The following is a 17,032-nucleotide window of genomic DNA, read 5'->3' as shown; positions in this document are numbered from 1 at the left end:
TGGATAAATGAAAAAAGCACCGTTGACAGACTGCTTCCACCCATTATTATTAGTGACATGTCAGAGAAAAATAGCTTTAGATTTTTCACTGAAGAATTCAGTTTAGATGAACCGCATAAAAACATCTTATTTTCCAACAAAGGGTACTTTCATGTTCAGGCTAAGCTTATATAAGCACTACTTTGCTGATCCACATATCATAGGTTTTGATTAAAATCTAGAGTCCTATATGAAAAAAGTACTTTACACAGCCTGGTCCATTCAGCAGGCAATCCACGATCACAGTTATTTTCATGGAGAATCGTTTAGACAATGATAAACTGTTAATATATATATAATACATGTTATATATATAAATTTAATATATTTGATATATTTGATATTATAAATTTCAAACTATGGGTTGGTGATTCTTAGGTGGATGGGGGCAGTCTTGGTTCTAGATAATGAACTCTTACTTCCATAGGTGTTGGTTCTAGATAATGAACTCTTACTTCCATAGGTGTTTGCCTCATCATTTATTTTTTAAAGATTTCATTTATTTATTCATAGACACAGAAAGAGAGAGGCAGAGACACAGGCAGAGGGAGAAGCAGGCTCCATGCAGGGAGCCGGACGTGGGACTCCATCCCGGGTCTCCAGGACCACACCCCAGGCTGCAGGCGGCGCCAAACCGCTGCGCCACCGGGGCTGCCCTTGCCTCATCATTTTAATGAAATGGTAGCTCAGCAAATATTTCATAAATGAGGCATCTGGAAAAATCTAGAGTTAGAAAAGGAAACGATGGAATTTGGAGAAATGATCTGTCTGGTAGGCGAGAACAGGGATGCAGAGTAAGAGGTTAGATATACCTGTTTCTGCCAGGGGACACATTTGTGCTTTGTGTTTTCTATACAGACTAAGGGTGAGTGAGATTAAGGTGTGAGTGAGAACAGGAAATACTTTATAGCAGGGAATGTTGAGGTGAATTAAGAAACAACTGTTGATGCTTAGTTTAAGATTACCAACCATTTTCACTTTCTGACCCACCTTCAATGCAATTTAAATGTTAAATAGCAACTGGAAATTCCTAGGGAAATAGTGAAAGCAACCGTTTTAAAGTTACTTGGAATAAGAAGAGAGAAAGAATAAGCTCTCATATCTTTTTCACAGACAAAGGTCGGTCAAGGACTGGGAATGTGTATTGGGAGAACATACTGGCTTTAGGGGAACAGGTTGTCATCTGTCTTTTCTAGGGGTAGAAAGAGTAGCTTCAGAGAAGCTGACTCAAGTTTTGCAGTTCTAGACAACCTTTTTTGGATCAAAGTTCTGTAAATCCAAAAGACTTTTAAACTCCACATTAGAGTCTTTAGTGCCTGTCAGTTCTGGTAAAAGTTTCTGATTAACTTTCAGATTATTACTTTGAAGGCAATCTGCTTGGTGTCTGAGATCTTTACTGTTAGCTGACCAATGCGCCATGTAAATTTTATAGCCCTAGCCCCTACCAACAACTGAAAAAAGCTCCCTTTATTCTTTTTGCATTATATATGTAAAATAACACCATCACATTGGTTTAAAAAACACACCAAATTTTATTAATATCTCACGATATTTAAATGTTACTGCAGAGACAGAATAGTATTTACTCTCCTGAGCAACACTGATTTACAAAACCTCCCAACATCTTAATTTTTCTTTTTTTTTTTAAAGATTTTATTTTGGGATCCCTGGGTGGAGCAGCTGTTTGGCGCCGGCCTTTGGCCCAGGGCACGATCCTGGAGACCCCGGATCGAATCCCACATCAGGTTCCCGGTGCATGGAGCCTGCCTTCTCCCTCTGCCTGTGTCTCTGCCTCTCTCTCTCTGTGACTATCATAAATAAATAAAAATTAAAAAAATAAAAAATAAAAAAATAAAGATTTTATTTTATTTTATTTTATTATTTTTTTTTTGAGAGAGAGAAAAGGGAAAGGGGGAGAGGAAGGCAGAGAGAACGTGAGAGAGAGAGCACACAAGCAGAGGGCGGGAGAAGTAGACTACCACTGAGCAGGGAGCCTGATGTGGGGCTCAATCTCAGGACCCTGGGATCATGACCCGAGCCAAAGGCAGACGCTTAACAGACTGAGCCACTCAGGCACCCCACATCTTAATTTTTCCAATAAAATTCCTCCTTAACACTTTTGTAAAAATAATTTAAAAATTCAATGCAGAACACTTCTATACACAGAAGCTGATATTAATCCTTGCCCTTCCACAGGACTTTTTTTTTTTTTTTCCAGATTTCATTTATTCTAGAGAAAGAAAAAGAGAGCACAAGCAAGGAGCAGAACAGAGGGGTAGGGAGAAGATAATCTCTAGCAGATTCCACCCTGAGTGCAGAGCCCAATTTGGGGCTCAATCCCACAACTGTGAGATCATGGCCTGAGCTGAAACCAACAGTCAGGTACTCAACTGACTGAGTCACCCAGGCTCTCTTTCCACAAATACTTTTGATTCCTTCTCCCCGGTGAGAAGAGAATAGGCAGGGCAAGATGAGTTGAAATGGGGCAAAAGAGAGCTAATGAGCTGTCTAGTCAGCCTCAAGATCAAAATATAACTAAGAATGACATCATAATAACCCCTTCTGGAGCCCTCAGATCTCCAGAATGGCTCTGAAGCTCAGAGTCTTTGACTTGTCTGCAACATTGTAATCATCCAGACCAACCGCCATCATAAGGCATAAGTCACTAACAAGATGCTGTATACCCTCTGCTTGATTGTCTCTGAAAAAAGAAACTCAACCATTATCTGCGTCCCATGGTAGACACCTTATATTATTAGATATGGAGTCAAAATCTACCTTCTGGAGCTTCAGCCTACCGAAACCCAATAGTATCTTCTATAACTATAATTCCATCTCTGTATGACAACCTTCCAATTAATGAAAAGTTGGCTGTCATGTCCTTCCTGAGGCTTCTCTGTGACAAATACCCACAGTTCTTTACAGTATTTTTTTTTTTTTTTCAGTATGGTTTTAAGTTCCTTTCCAATTTGGGCAATTGGCCAATGAAAACACTGAGAACCCTCAGAGGACAAAATCAATGTGACTCCTGTAGTGCTGTCACCAGCACAGAGGAAAGAAGAACAATCACTTCCTTTCTTCTAGGTAGCAATAAGAGTACAAGAGCATCTGACAGAGTCATACGTCTGATCCATTTTACTTAATTCCTCACTAAATCTGCTATAATCTTTAAAGCTGCTGCTGTTAGGCAAGCATATACTGAAGAGACTCCTGGATGAAAAGTCAGCGGACTTGGGTTCATGTTCTAGTTCTGCCCCTTATTCTCCAAGTGACTTGGGCAAGTCAAGTTCTTCATTTACAAAACAAGTGGCTGTACTGGACTGCTAAGCTACTGGCCCAGCTTCTTCCCTGTTATGTATCACCTCCTGCCTCTATGCCAGTTTCTATTCTCAAGGTGAGCAATTAAGCCTCTACAGTCATTTCCCAGTGCTCTCGGGAAAATAAAAAGTGGCTTTTTCCTAATCAGCACTTTAGGACATCTTACATAAGTTAGCAAAAGTTAATTCTCACCAGATTTGCAACTGTCTACTAAATCATCTTCCAGGATAACCTTCATAGATCGTGGAATACTTCCAACAGACAGCCTTTGTACCTAGCAAGGAAAAGCAGATACATTCTGAGTATGCTTAAATACATGCTAAGTATTCAGAAGCTAGCAGTTCTTGAAATTACTGTTTTCTATTTCCCTGGTATTATCATACAATTCAATTATGATGGGGATTTACAGAATTTTCTTGAAAACTGTGCCTACTATCCATTTATAAACTAAAACTAGAGTAAAATAAAAACACCATTACAGAAAATATCTCGAAATGTAATCTACCTTGTAGATGGTCAAAATAAATGTATACTCCATGATTAAGTAGAATAACAAAATTACTTATCTAGACAAGACATGTAGTTCTTTCCTCTGCAGTCGTAAGACCCAGGACAAATTACTGTTCCTTAGTGACAGAACCCTGATTTTAGTCCATGTGGACATGTACCCAGTAAAAAGATTGTATTTCCCAGGTTACTCTGCCCCTGGGTATACTCATATGGTCCTACGACTAAGCTCTGGCCAAAGAAATACAAGTAGACCTGCCCGGGGAGACTTCAAGGAAGACTACTCGAATGGAGACTTGGGGTAGATGACTGATGCTCTCATCTGTCCTTCCCTCTCCCTGCTCCTTGACTAGCATACAGCAGTGACAGAGTTGTAAACTACCATCCTGGACTAAGAATAGAGGCCATGTGTTAAGAATGGTGTAGAAAGATAGGAGTTTGAGTCCTCAACACTGAATATGACTTTAAGTAGCAAGTAAAGGAAAAGCTGGCATACTCTCAGTGTTAAAGTGTCTATGTATGTCTCATTTGACACGGCATATAAAATCAGGCCTAAACCCCAAATCCTGACCACTCTAATGTTTAATAATCACTTAAACCCATTTAATTTTCTCCTATCCCTTAAATACAGCTTATCTGAACTTCTTAAATATTCCCTTAATTTTAACATAATTATTAAGCCATTCTACAACCCTCTCACCAATGTTCTCTATACAGAGATGACTAGGGCGCTTGATGGGATGAGCACTGGGTGTTATGCAATATGTTGGCAAATCGAACTCCAATAAAAAAATATACAAAAAAAATACAAAAATAAATAAATAAAATAAAATAAAATTGCATGACTCTAAAGACTGTATTCTGATGTATGGGCAACACACATCCCATGTGTAATCCTGTATGCGTTCCCTATCCTGGTAATTTGTCCAGAGCTAAAAAGGTTGACCTTCAGCTTCTTCAAAGTTGGTTTTGTTTTTTCATTTGATCATTTGATCATTTACCTGTTCCTGAATTTTGATTTCCTGATAATCTCTACACCTCGCTGGAGATGAAGACAAGCCTGAGAGGCAAGTGAATTTGGAAGAATCACAGCCCTCCAAGCTCGGGCAGGAGGATGGCCGGCAGAAGGTATAGTACTGCTCAAAGTCAGCCTTGACCACAAATACATGTTTGCATTTGTTACACATGTAATCCCGCTCGAATTCCAGGATCTTCACCAGACTTGTTCGAATCACTGTCCCCGTGACAGATAAAAAGTGTCCCACATCTTTGGTTTTAGGGATGTGCTCCCTCACCAGCTCAGGACAAACAGGCAAACCTGATGGAGAAAAACAACAAAACCATATCAACTTATTATCTTGGAATTTGACTCCATGGAATATATTCTTCTTATATTTCCTGGCGGAGAAGGTATAATTTCAGGAAAAAAAAAATTGAGTTTGACTTAAGAAAAAAGAAATCAGATCAACTCAATTAAGAAAATAGAAAAGGATTTTTTAAATAAAGATGATCAGTGGACTCTTTTTAAAAGTACATATCCAGATGACATAATAATAACCAGGATTAAAAGAAAAAAAAAAAGGACTGATTTTCATTAAAAGGGCTGAATAGAATCTAAATAACAGTAATTGTAACCTCATTCAACAAAAAAACATACTGCCACATGCAACACATAAAATCAACTGATGACTGAATAAACCACAAAGCTAACTGATAAAGGGAGGGTAGCATAATGACAGAGCCCCACAGTGCTACAAGGCTATTCCTTTTTTAGGTTCAGAATTCATTAATACATAAATCTGACTATTTCCAAGCCTTGAATTACCTAGAGGTTTAACCACAGCAGCACCATTTTATCCCTTAAAAAACATGTTTTTCACCATTAATAAACAGGCAACTTCTTAAAAGGTACAAAATACCAAAGAAAATTCTTAGTAGGAATGCCCACTTTGGGGCACCTGGGTGGCTCAGGTCATGATCCTGGAATCCTGAGATGGAGTCGCAAGTGCCCATATCAGGCTCCCACAAGGGAGCCTGCCTCTCCCTTTGCCTATGCCTATGTCTCTACCTATCTCTCTCATGAATAAATAAAATCTTAAAAAAAAAAAAAAAAAAGGAATCCCCACCTTCTCATGTTTGGCTACCATGCATCACTGGAGTACAGAAATGCTGCCTATGATGGTCAAAGGCTGCCTTCTAACAGGTTTATAAGGCAGCAGCATTTGTTACACTGGTTTAACAAATGAACCCATGGTCCACTGTCTTGTCCTCAGAATTTAGCAGCTCTGAAATCTGGCAAACGTGCACCTCGAAGATGGATCTACTAGATTTGCCACGCTCTGAGAAAGAGCCATAATAGTTACAATTATACTTTAAGTTTCTATGGCCAGCACATTTTCTTCCTATTGGTAGATCTATTCTGAAAACCAAATAATAGTAATAATAAGGTAGTTTGTGAATTATGAAACTAAAGGGGGAAAAATCAAATCAGTGACATGAACTGTATGCTTAAGGCATGAGACTACATCTGGTGTTACAGATTACAAGTCTACAGACTTAAATTTTCTTTTGATGGCTGAGACTCTCTCTCTGTATACTGTATATTGTATTAACAAGATAAGCACTGCCAATTATTTGCCACTATAACTTCTTTTCCTATCCAAGGCTGACCCCAGGGCTGACAAGTGTGGTATCACATGCACAAGAATAGAGAGGTTGGACCTGGATTAGATACTTTATCCATTAAAAATATCCATTCTATTAATTTCATGTTGATTTCAGGCACCTGTTAATTCAGCTGTGGGTAGCTAAATGTTGAACTATACTGATACAATCGAGTAAAAGCCTTACCAGCAACCAAAACTTCTCATTAAAAACAGGTCTTGTTTTCATGCCCGACACTACTTATGTTTTAGTTTATATCACAGAATGGTAAGAAAGAAATGACCAAATGGAAAGCCTTTTTATTGGGTCTTAACTGGAATGTATATTATGGCAATCCTTAACACTGCTTTAGAGATTCTGTTACCTTTCTTTTGCTCCCCACATGAATATATTTTCAAAACTGAGTTATAATTTGCATTCCATAAGTTCCCTCTTTTAACACGTATAATTCAGTGGTTAATAGTATATTCACAAGGCTATACAGCCATCACCACTAATTTCAGAATATTTTTATCACTTCAGAAAGAAACCCTGTACTCGGTAGTGGTCACTCCCCACTCCCTTACTCCCAGCCTTGGTCAACCACTAAGCTGCTATCTCTATGGTAAATCTATTTTGGACATTTCATATACAGTAAGTGGCCTTTTGTGTCTGGCTTTCTTCACTTAGCATAATGTTTCCAAGATTCATCTATGTCGTTACATGTATCCATACTTCATTACTCTTTAAGGCTAAATATTCCACGGTATGGATATGCCACATTCTTTATCCATTCATCAGCTGATGAACATTTGGATTGCTTACACTTTTTGGCTATTATAGTGCTGCTACAAACATTCATGTTCAAGTTTTTGTTCGATTATCTGTTTTCAATTTTCTTGGGCATATATCTAGGAGTGGAATTACTGAGTCATATAACTACGTATACTTTTTGAAACAATTTTATTTTTGCACTTGCAAAAAAAGTCACTAAGTGTTCTCTAATGTAAGTATAGAGAGGATGGAAAAATAGCATTATTCAAATGGGAAATAAGATTATTACTCCAAATTCCTTCATGAAGAATAGACAAAATCTACCAACAAGTACTCCTAAGAAAAATGAGCAAAGTAAAAAGAATAGGAAAAAAAACGGATTAAGAAACTTATTTTAACAACTGCCTAGGTTTTTTTCAGTATCCATTCTCTCTTCCTAGGCCCCTAAAAAAATATCATTTTTGCATCCAATTCCTACTCCTCTCATTTTAGTTCTGTTTCAGATGCAAAGTGATTGTTCAGTTTAAATTATATTATGAATATATTAGAACTTAAGAAAAACTAAAATCACAAGAACCAGGTTGTAGAAAGTGTTGCGTTACTCTGATGGCTTGCATAACTGCAGATAAAAACTATAGACTGCTAGTGTTAATTTAGCAGAGTCTTTGGATATTTAATATGATGAAATCCTATGTAACTGATGAAAACTTACATAGTTGTTTAGATAGATGTTCGCTATCTCTGGCTTATAAATTTTGCATTGAAAACAGTAGTAAGTGTAATTTTATTGCAATTTTTTCCTAGAAAGCGATTTTTAACTTGGTATTATCTTATTGTACATAGTACTTTAGAATAGAAAAATAAAATCCCCTACCTTCATTGCTTCTGTAGTAATCCAGAAAGAAGTAATGAAGGCCTAACTTCAAACCTCCTCTGCATATAATCCTTCCATTGCTGCCTACAGATCTAAGAATAAGGCACCAAATCTGTACTGGACTACAGGGCCTTCCTCTCATACCAACTACTCTAATCACTCACTCATTTACATATATTTGTCTCCTTTGCCTCAACACTCTCCTCCTGAACTGCTCCTCAAAAATGTCCACACAAAGAAACAATATAGAGGTTAAGAAGATAGAGTCTAATGCCAGCTTTGAGTCACAGCTCTATTACTTACTAGCTATGTGACCTTGGCTAACTTATAACTTCTCATATTTTCCTTCTATAAAATGGCAAAAACCATAAAACCTACCTCATAGGTCATAGGATTAAAATAATTCCTATATGTAAAGTTTCTTAGAATAGCACCTTACATATAGCAAATACTATTTAAACATTAGTTCTTAATACATGATTACTATCATTTTTCCTCCTTAAAAGATCAGCTTCAATATAATTTTCTTAATAAAATCTTTTCTTAACCCACTTCAGGTTAAATTTTCTCTTTTATGTGCTTTAAACACAAAAGAGGAACACTGTTCCTCTCCTTCATACCACATACTGCAATTTATTTATTTTTAAAGATTGTATTTATTTATTCAACAGAGAGAGAGCATAAGCAGGGGAGCATCAGCAGGCAGCGGCAGAGGGAGAGCAGGCTCCCTGCTAAAAGGAGCTCAATGGGGGAGACTGACCCCAGGACCCTGGGATCATGACTTGAGCGGAAGGCATATGCTCAACTGAGCCCCCCAGGTATCCCCCACTTACTGCAATTTATTACACTTCCACACTAGAAATAAATTCCAGAGAATCAGGATTGAGGTAGATTTTATTCACCACTCTTATTAGAGTAAGCACCATGCTTTAGAAGATACTTCAGAGAAAGATGAAAGGCAAGGCTAGAAAGTGGGGGGATAGATATGAGAGATTAAGGTTACTGTGTGAGCTTCGAGATCAATTAGAGATAAGGGATGAAGAGGAGGGTGAAATTTAGAGTGACTCTCAGTTCTCTGGTTCCATTAACAAGAAATTCTGCAAGCTACATAGTAATCAATCAGTAAATACCTATTGAAAGAAAAAGGAAATACCACTTTCGGTTGGAGTGGGGCAGAGAGAGTAAAATCATTACACTTTTCAATCACTGAGTTTGCAAGAAGAGATTTAGTATGAGACATTTGATAAGCATGGTGATATTTGGATACAGAGCTTAAGAGACAGATTCTGGCTAAAATTAAGAAAAAAAATAGAGTTGGCATTTGTTTCTACATAGGTGGCAGCTGAAGCTCAGGTTTGGGATAGAGACCACCCTATGAGAGTGTAGGATCCAGGAGAATGTGACCACATCTGAATCCTAAGGACCTACCTACCACCTACAGGCCAAGTAAAGGAAGAGGCGGCACCTAAGAAGAGGGAGAGAAGCCACAGCCAGAAAGGGAGGAAGGAGCAAGAGAGTGCTGTCGTGGGGCCAACGCTGGAATTTTATAAAGTGGGAGGAGTCAATAGTATCAAACTCAGCAGGGAAATGAAGTGAAATACTGAAAAGTGACCCTCAGTTTGGCCATGAGGCTGTCACTAGTGACGATGGCAAGAGCGGTTTCAGTATGGTGGACGTGAAAGGATGAATAGGAGATTATCATGAAGATTGGATATACTTTGTCAGAACATTTACTTATGAAAAGAACAGTGGATGAAGGGGGACTGATGGTTGAAAGAGATCTTTCTCCTTCTACAAAATGGGAGAAACCTGAAAGAGAAAATTCAGATAGAATTGCCAAAAGGATTCACAGTCTAACCTACCACCGCCCCATAGAGTCCATGCTCCCCCAGGGGTTTGACCTGATTGGTGACTGACTTTAGAGCACATAGTTTACCCACCTTCCTACCTTGGTCACTTACTCCATCCTAAGTGACCTTAGGATGCGGGGTAATGTCTCATCTAAATCAAGGTTTTAATTATGGGACATGGCTGAGCTTTAGTAAAGCTCTAAATCTCTTGAAATTCAGGTACAAGGTTATGTATATACACATATCTGTACTTTCTGGAGAGGGTCCATAACCTTCTCAAGAAAAACCCTGAAGAACTTATTTAAATACTCAGTCCCATAGTTCTATTGGCTTGCATGACTCCAAGAACAGAAGAAACTTACATTGTGGAAACAGTTACTAAATCTTCCTCCCTTCCCCTAATTTAATAGTAATGCCCTAATCTCTCATATCTCTATTCATATCCCTGGTTTTAGCTCACATTCTACAAGGCTTCCTCCAAATGCTTTAGCATGACAGTGACTTTCATAATCACCTACTGACTGTACTGCTCACTTATGGCCTCTCTCTGCCTAGCCCAGTGCTTTAATAAGTACTTTCCCATAAGGAGAAAATTAATGAATAAATGAGACAGGGGAATGGGCTTCCCTCTCTCTCTAGCCTCACTTTTAGCAAACGTGGCCTCAAATTTCCCAGTTCAGAACAAAATGCTTGATTTTTCTGTGCAGAGAGGGACTTTACACCTCCGTACCTTTCCTTAGGCACTTTACTTGGTCTGGCAAACTCTCTCCAGCCAGGAAAGTACATTCGAGTTTTCCTTTCTACAAGAAAACCTCCCCAAGCCCAGGCTAGCACCCACAACAAAACAAATGGAGTAAGCAAGCAAAATGGTCAAATGAATATGCCATTATATAAATAATGCCTTTTATGTCTAGAGAAATCTATTGCCAGAGTAAAAACGAAGGTTCCAGAGACACCCATCCATTCCTTGCAAATGATAACCCTGGCCGATGCAAGCTGGGTCATGACAAGTCTACACAAACTGGTTTTATTTCAGTCAACATAAGGAGATGTGCTGGAGAGATATTACACACTTGCGAAGAAGGCAGGTGGGAGGTGGAGGAAGGTAGGACTCAGTTCCAAGGGTCTCACATATGCTCACCAACCCTTTCTGTGTTATTCTAGAAGTGTAGCCAGGATGAATGAACTCCCTGCTGCTCACCCCCAGCAACGGTCCTATGTCTAACACAATTACAATGTCTCTGAAGGAAAAACTATGTAAAGATTACAACCAAATTTTCTAAGAAAATCTGCTTTCAATTATCCTCTCTACTTTTCAATACAGGGCAATATATCACTTTTAATGTTCTTGCACTGGAAACAAAAGAGCAATTTACATTTTACTGAATCATGTACATAGTACCTGTTAGGAGAAATTTGCTTTTTTTTTTTTTTTTTTGAGCAAATGTGTCTAACATATGAAAGATTAAGTGATTATTTTGTTTTTGTTTTTTTTTTTTAGGTAAGTGATTATTTTGTAAAGTAACTGTATTATTTTAAGAAAAAAATAATAAAGGTGAGTATATTTCTGGGTCATCAGATTCTTTTCATTTCAGAACATTATGATTTTTAGATAAACAAAATATAAAGATAAAGGCAACAAAATGTTAGCAAAACAGACCATATAACAATCAAAATTTTAATACTAAAAAGATACTAAGAGACAATGTTTTGATGGAAATGTCAGTGTATGTTAATCTTTCTGTCTTACTATCTATGTTACTAAGTATGTTCTTCAACTGTACCAGTGAAAGGGTGGTGGTAGTGGAGTGTGGCGGACATCAGGTGCTAAGCCACCATTAGTGAACACAAAAACCTTTACCATTCCCTGATTCATTCAATGATCAAGAACAAAAAGAAATTTTGGAAATAGTTTGTGATCTGTCCATATCTATGCTAGTGATACGTCCATATCAATGATTTTAGGCCCCTGGTTTTCAGCATGTAGTTCCTGGAACAGCAGCATCAGCATCACCTGGGAGCTGTTAGAAATGCAAATTATTGGGCCCCATGCCAGACCTTCACAATTAGAATCTCTTGTGGGTGGGGCCTATCAGTGTTTTAACAAGCCCTACAGTTGATTCTGATTGCCATTAATGTTTGAGAACACATGAATGCTATTTTTTCCTTCTCATTTAGTTTGATGCTATCTGGGTATTAGAACACCTTTCATCAAAACCACGGAAAAGGTAAGCAAACTTTAGTCTAATAAAAATCCCAGAAGACAAAGAGCAATGTATATCCTAGAAAGACAACTGGAAAATGTCTTAGGTTCCTAAGGAGCCTGAATCACAGAGGCAACCTATGTTTTCATAATTGAATGCCTTGCCTGGAGTCCACAATGAAGGTGCAATATAACTAAAACCAGACTATTTCCATCTCTGGTTCATTCTGCCTGGGACACCTCTATCCTTGCCTTACCCTCTCTTCTTGACATCTCCAGTGAATCTGCTAGAATTCATTCCCTGTTCTGCTAGCACATATCCTGAGTGAGGCACAAATCATATAACATAAAAGCTGCCACTAAGCTCCTTTACGATTAAGTTTAATATACAATAGGCCATGTATCTTTGGGCATACATACACCAATTATTAAATATTTGACATAACATGTTTGTAGGATGAATATACCATGGTAGTAACATAATTTGTAATTTACTTTTTCAGAGAAGAATTGGGGGAAAAAAATAGGCTAAATTTACCCAAAACCACCTAGGCAGGCAAAATTTTGGTATTTAAACTGAACATGGAAAGATATCTAAACATAAGGATAAGGACAGCCTAAAACCATTCCTAAGTGCCATTTCAATAACATTAACTAAACCCTCTTTTAACAACATTTTTGCAACATTATTATAAGGAATCATTTATTCTTGATCCTACCAAGAGATGATCTAGTGTCCTGTCGCTTAAAGATTTATAATATTCATAATTTTATTCTAGATAAAATACTTTTTTTCAATGAAATCAAACGTATGGTCTTTTGAGGGATCTTAATTGGTCCCCAAAGAGTTGTACTATACTGATTCATCTTTTTGGAATCATAAAAAGCATTTTTATTGATTACAAATCCCCACCTTTCTGAAATGTACTATATATTTTTTTGACATGTACTATATTTTTAAACAAAATGATACATGTGTTCTCCAACTTAATCTGCAGTAATTCAAAGATAGAGCTTTGCTACAAGCTGACTGCTCCACTGGAGCATCTAAAAATTAAGGTACTTACTCTGTCATTCATTCAACAAAAATTGAGTGCCTAATAGGTGGCCAGCATAATGCTAAACTTGATATATAAAAATAATAAATTCCCTAAAATAGTTTTGAAGATTACAGGGTAGAATCTACCACTTTTCAAGTTCTTTGTGGTATCAATTTTTTTGTTAGTAGTTCAAAAACTTCTGAATTCCAATTTTAAACACACATACCCATGTGTGTATATGTGCATATTAACATACTGTCACCTACATTCTCTTTCCCCTCAGATGGAATGGCTAGTATCCCAGCCTTCCAAACGTCCAGAGGAAACAGTTTAAAACCATTACTTTGCTTTAAAAGTGACCATCAACTATATAGTAGATATATTTTTAAGTATAAATATAAATTATTTTTTAGTGCTCTGAATTCAGTGTGTTAGAATCTCTTCAAACATTCCTGGAGAGTATGTGGCAGTAAAATCTTTAAGTGATTCACCTGATATCCGGGCATGAAGATTCTGCTTCATAGAGGCACCCTCAGGCTGAGAAAGGGACTGGAGAATTGTCAAGGCTGATCTTCGCAGAGCACTATCAAACACTGTTAGTACTTCATTCGGGAATGCATTGAAATATTCCCCAATTTCCATGTTGGTCTCAAAAAGGGTCATGGCATTAACCACAACTGGGTAATGAGCATCTTCATCTCTTTCCTTCAAGATTAGAAGAATATCATTCTTATGGTATTCCGATACATAGGACTCAAACACTTGACCAACCAGTGTGACTTGATCACTATTCATCTTGAATCTAGGTGACTAAAGAAAAAGACCATATTATATCTCCGATATTGCAGACTTAGACAAAAATTAACAAAAAAGATTGGTCGTATACTTTTGATATAGCAGACTCAGACAAGTTTAAAAAAAAAGTCTGACTGTAAATTGTTATGGGTCCCACCATAAACTGAAAATATTATCTGAATTGAACTCTTAATTAGATCTGCATTACTTGTTATAATCACTTAGTAAATGTATTTTTTAATAAAGGGAAGTCAAACCAAAGAATTATGTTGGTACTGATCACTGAAATCCACATGGTCCAATGCCTTTTCCATATCTCTTCCCCAAACTTCCTCATTAACCCTATGATATGTTATGTAAAAGGCCCTTCTCTTTTCTTTAACCACACTCTATATACACATTTGCTCTCAAGTGTAAAATCTTAAACAGCAGTCTTTTGGCTAAAGTTTCTTCCAGTAGACTTCTTTGCATGTGTCCAGATTCTAGGTTTTATCCAAAGAACGGATCTTCCCCTCTCTCTTTGACTCTTGCTCATCACACATATTCATGTGTTTTCTGCTACATAAATGGAACATACATGGATAGCCAGTTCTGACTTGAATAGCTAACAAATTGCTTCTGAAATTTACATTTTGAGGTGAATTTGCTTCCCATTTTCTCTATGTAACCTAGGAAACCTATTGGCCTTAGCAAAAACAGCTGTCAAAGAGTATAAACTAGATAATTAAACTGAAGGAAAGGAAATAAATGATAACTAGGATTGAAAGTAAACATATTATTATTTTTTAAAATTTATTTATTCATGAGAGACACACAGAGAGAGAGAGAGGCAGAGACACAGACTCAGGGAGAAACAGGCTCCATGCAGGGAGCCCAACGTGGGACTCGATCCTAGGTCTCCAGGACCATGCCCTGGGCTGAAGGCGGTGCTAAACCGCTGAGCCACCGGGGGCTGCCTGAAAGTAAACATATTATATTGTATTCACCTCTCATTCCCCTAGTAATATATATATGTGTGTGTATTTTTAAATTTGCACCTACAGATTAAAAGGGCCGAGCTTCATTCTACTTTCATGTACACAGATATCAATCATGTTCAGGGTACTATGTTGGGAAATAAAAAGCACAATAAAATATCCTTAATAGCCTCAGAGAAAAACCAAGGGCCAGATGAAATGAAACAGTGCCCTAACAGTGGTAAAAATGCAATATGAATAGGAGCACAAAGGAGAGAAGGATTAAATTTAAGTGGATTGACAATCCCAGACGTGGCAATGGGCAGTTCCAAATAAACTGCTGAAATCAATCATCTAAGAAACTCTTATTTGGGTTGGAAACAGAAACTGGAGGACAAACGTACTTTGACTTATTTATTTTGACTTACTTCATTCAACCAACAGTTTTGTATTCAGTTCAACAAACGGGTGATAAAGACTTACAAAGTCCACATTTCCGCATCCTAACTACATGTTACAAAGGCTACTTATTAGCAATATTTTGCCTTTTCTGGGAACCAACTATTGGAGAAGATGTGGAAGGAGTCAAGGGGGGTATGTATCATAGACCAGGAAGTCTCACAGTTACAGGATGCCAGTGTGAGCCTGACAGACCGGTATGTGTATATCCGGAGAAGTGAGAGAGAGCAAATTACGGCCACTGCATTGATAAGTAAATTGTTCTGATTAGATAACATAAATCCAGCCAAGCGTAGAGCAGAAAAACCACTTAGAAATAAGTAATGAGGGGAATCCCTGGATGGCTCAGCGGTTTGGCGCCTGCCTTGGGCCCAGCGCGTGATCCTGGAGTCTCAGGATCGAGTCCCACGTCGGGTTCCCTTCATAGAGCCTGCTTCTCCCTCTGCCTCTCTCTCTGTGTCTCTAATAAATAAATATTAAAAAAAGAAAAAGAAAACCTAACCGGACTCCCAAGAGTTGCTGCTACAAGAGACTCTCGAAGGTTCTCTAAGTGCATAGTAAATTCGGAGCCCCAAGTTTAGCAACTTAAAAGACGGCTCCACATGGGGCAGAAGAGGGGGTGTGTGTGGCTGCAGAATTCGTGGCTCAAGCTAAAGCCAGATTACATTCGCCTACTGCTTTCTGAAATGGAAGCTTAAAAAAAAAAAAAAAAAGATTCCCTTTCAAAAATCTGTGTAGAAGTGTTCGACTGCCTCTACGCAGCTCCTAGCCCCACGAACACGCCCCCCTACGGTCGTACAACTGCTCTGAAGCTCCCGGTCCTTTCACTCGTGGAGCGTCCGAGGCGGAACCGCGAGGACGAGCGAGCGGCTGCGGCTTCGGGGCCACCTGAGGCGCCCACCCGGCCCCGAGGCGACCCCAGCCGCAGCACCGCGCCCCTCCGCCGGGCGCCCGCCGCAGCCCCCGGGCCACGCCCCCAGCCGCTCCCCGCCGCCCGGGGCCCGCCCCCTCGCCGGCGGCCCGCGTCTCTCGGGCGCCGCCTTCCCGCCCGCCCGCCCGGCTCCCCGCGGGCGCTCGGCGGACGGAGCCGGCTCGTCCTCGGAGGGGGCGGCTCTCCGCGCTTCGGCCTCGGGACGCGGCCCCCGTCCGGCCGGCCCCCGGCAGGGCCCTGACGGGCAGCGCGGCCGCCCCAGCCACCCCCGAGTTGAGGAGTTTGGGAACTACCCAGATGTGGGCGACACGGGACCGGCTGCGGGAGGGACGGAACGGCGGGGACGCCGACTCGGGGCCGCGGCTGTCACTTACTGGCGGAGACGCAGTGTCGGCGGGCACCGGGAACACGGCGCGCCCGAGGCCGACGGGCGCCCAGGGCTCGGGCCTGGCGCCGGGGGCTCCCGGAGGCCGCTGGGGGCGGGGCGGGCCGCGGGGGCGCGCAGGCTCCGACGGGGCCGCCTCGCGCCCGAGCGAACTAGGCGCCGCGCGGGCTCCTCGCCCGGGCCCGCGCCCCCGACGGACGCCGAGCCGCGCGCCGCCTCAACTTCGCCGCTCAGGCGGCTCTTCCGGGTGGAGGGGCG

The 17,032-nt window shown here is 39.9% G+C and overlaps 1 protein-coding gene across 3 annotated transcripts in view; it reads right to left on the bottom strand.

Moving 5' to 3' along the window:
* Positions 1 to 16,971, bottom strand: part of MCM9 (minichromosome maintenance 9 homologous recombination repair factor) — a 95,409-nt gene extending 78,438 nt beyond the window's left edge. For 2 of the 3 annotated variants that reach the window (XR_012002869.1, XM_072765323.1), the window contains exons 1-4: positions 16,764 to 16,893; positions 13,740 to 14,058; positions 4,866 to 5,182; positions 3,550 to 3,631 (exon numbers count right to left, since the gene is read on the bottom strand). Coding sequence is in view for 2 of the 3 variants with exons in the window: in XM_072765323.1 (XP_072621424.1) it covers positions 3,550 to 3,631; positions 4,866 to 5,182; positions 13,740 to 14,043 (703 nt within the window). In the remaining variant the exon portion in view is untranslated. Of the gene's footprint in view, positions 1 to 3,549; positions 3,632 to 4,865; positions 5,183 to 13,739; positions 14,059 to 16,763 lie in introns of all 3 variants that reach the window. The other variant, XM_072765329.1, reaches the window with a different exon arrangement.
* Between the last annotated feature and the right edge of the window lie 61 nt (positions 16,972 to 17,032).

The sequence above is a fragment of the Vulpes vulpes genome, chromosome 1, assembly GCF_048418805.1.
Source record: "Vulpes vulpes isolate BD-2025 chromosome 1, VulVul3, whole genome shotgun sequence".
NCBI lineage: Eukaryota > Metazoa > Chordata > Mammalia > Carnivora > Canidae > Vulpes > Vulpes vulpes.
The sequence above is the reverse complement of the archived record's forward strand: the minus strand, read 5'-3'. Positions and strand labels throughout refer to the sequence as shown.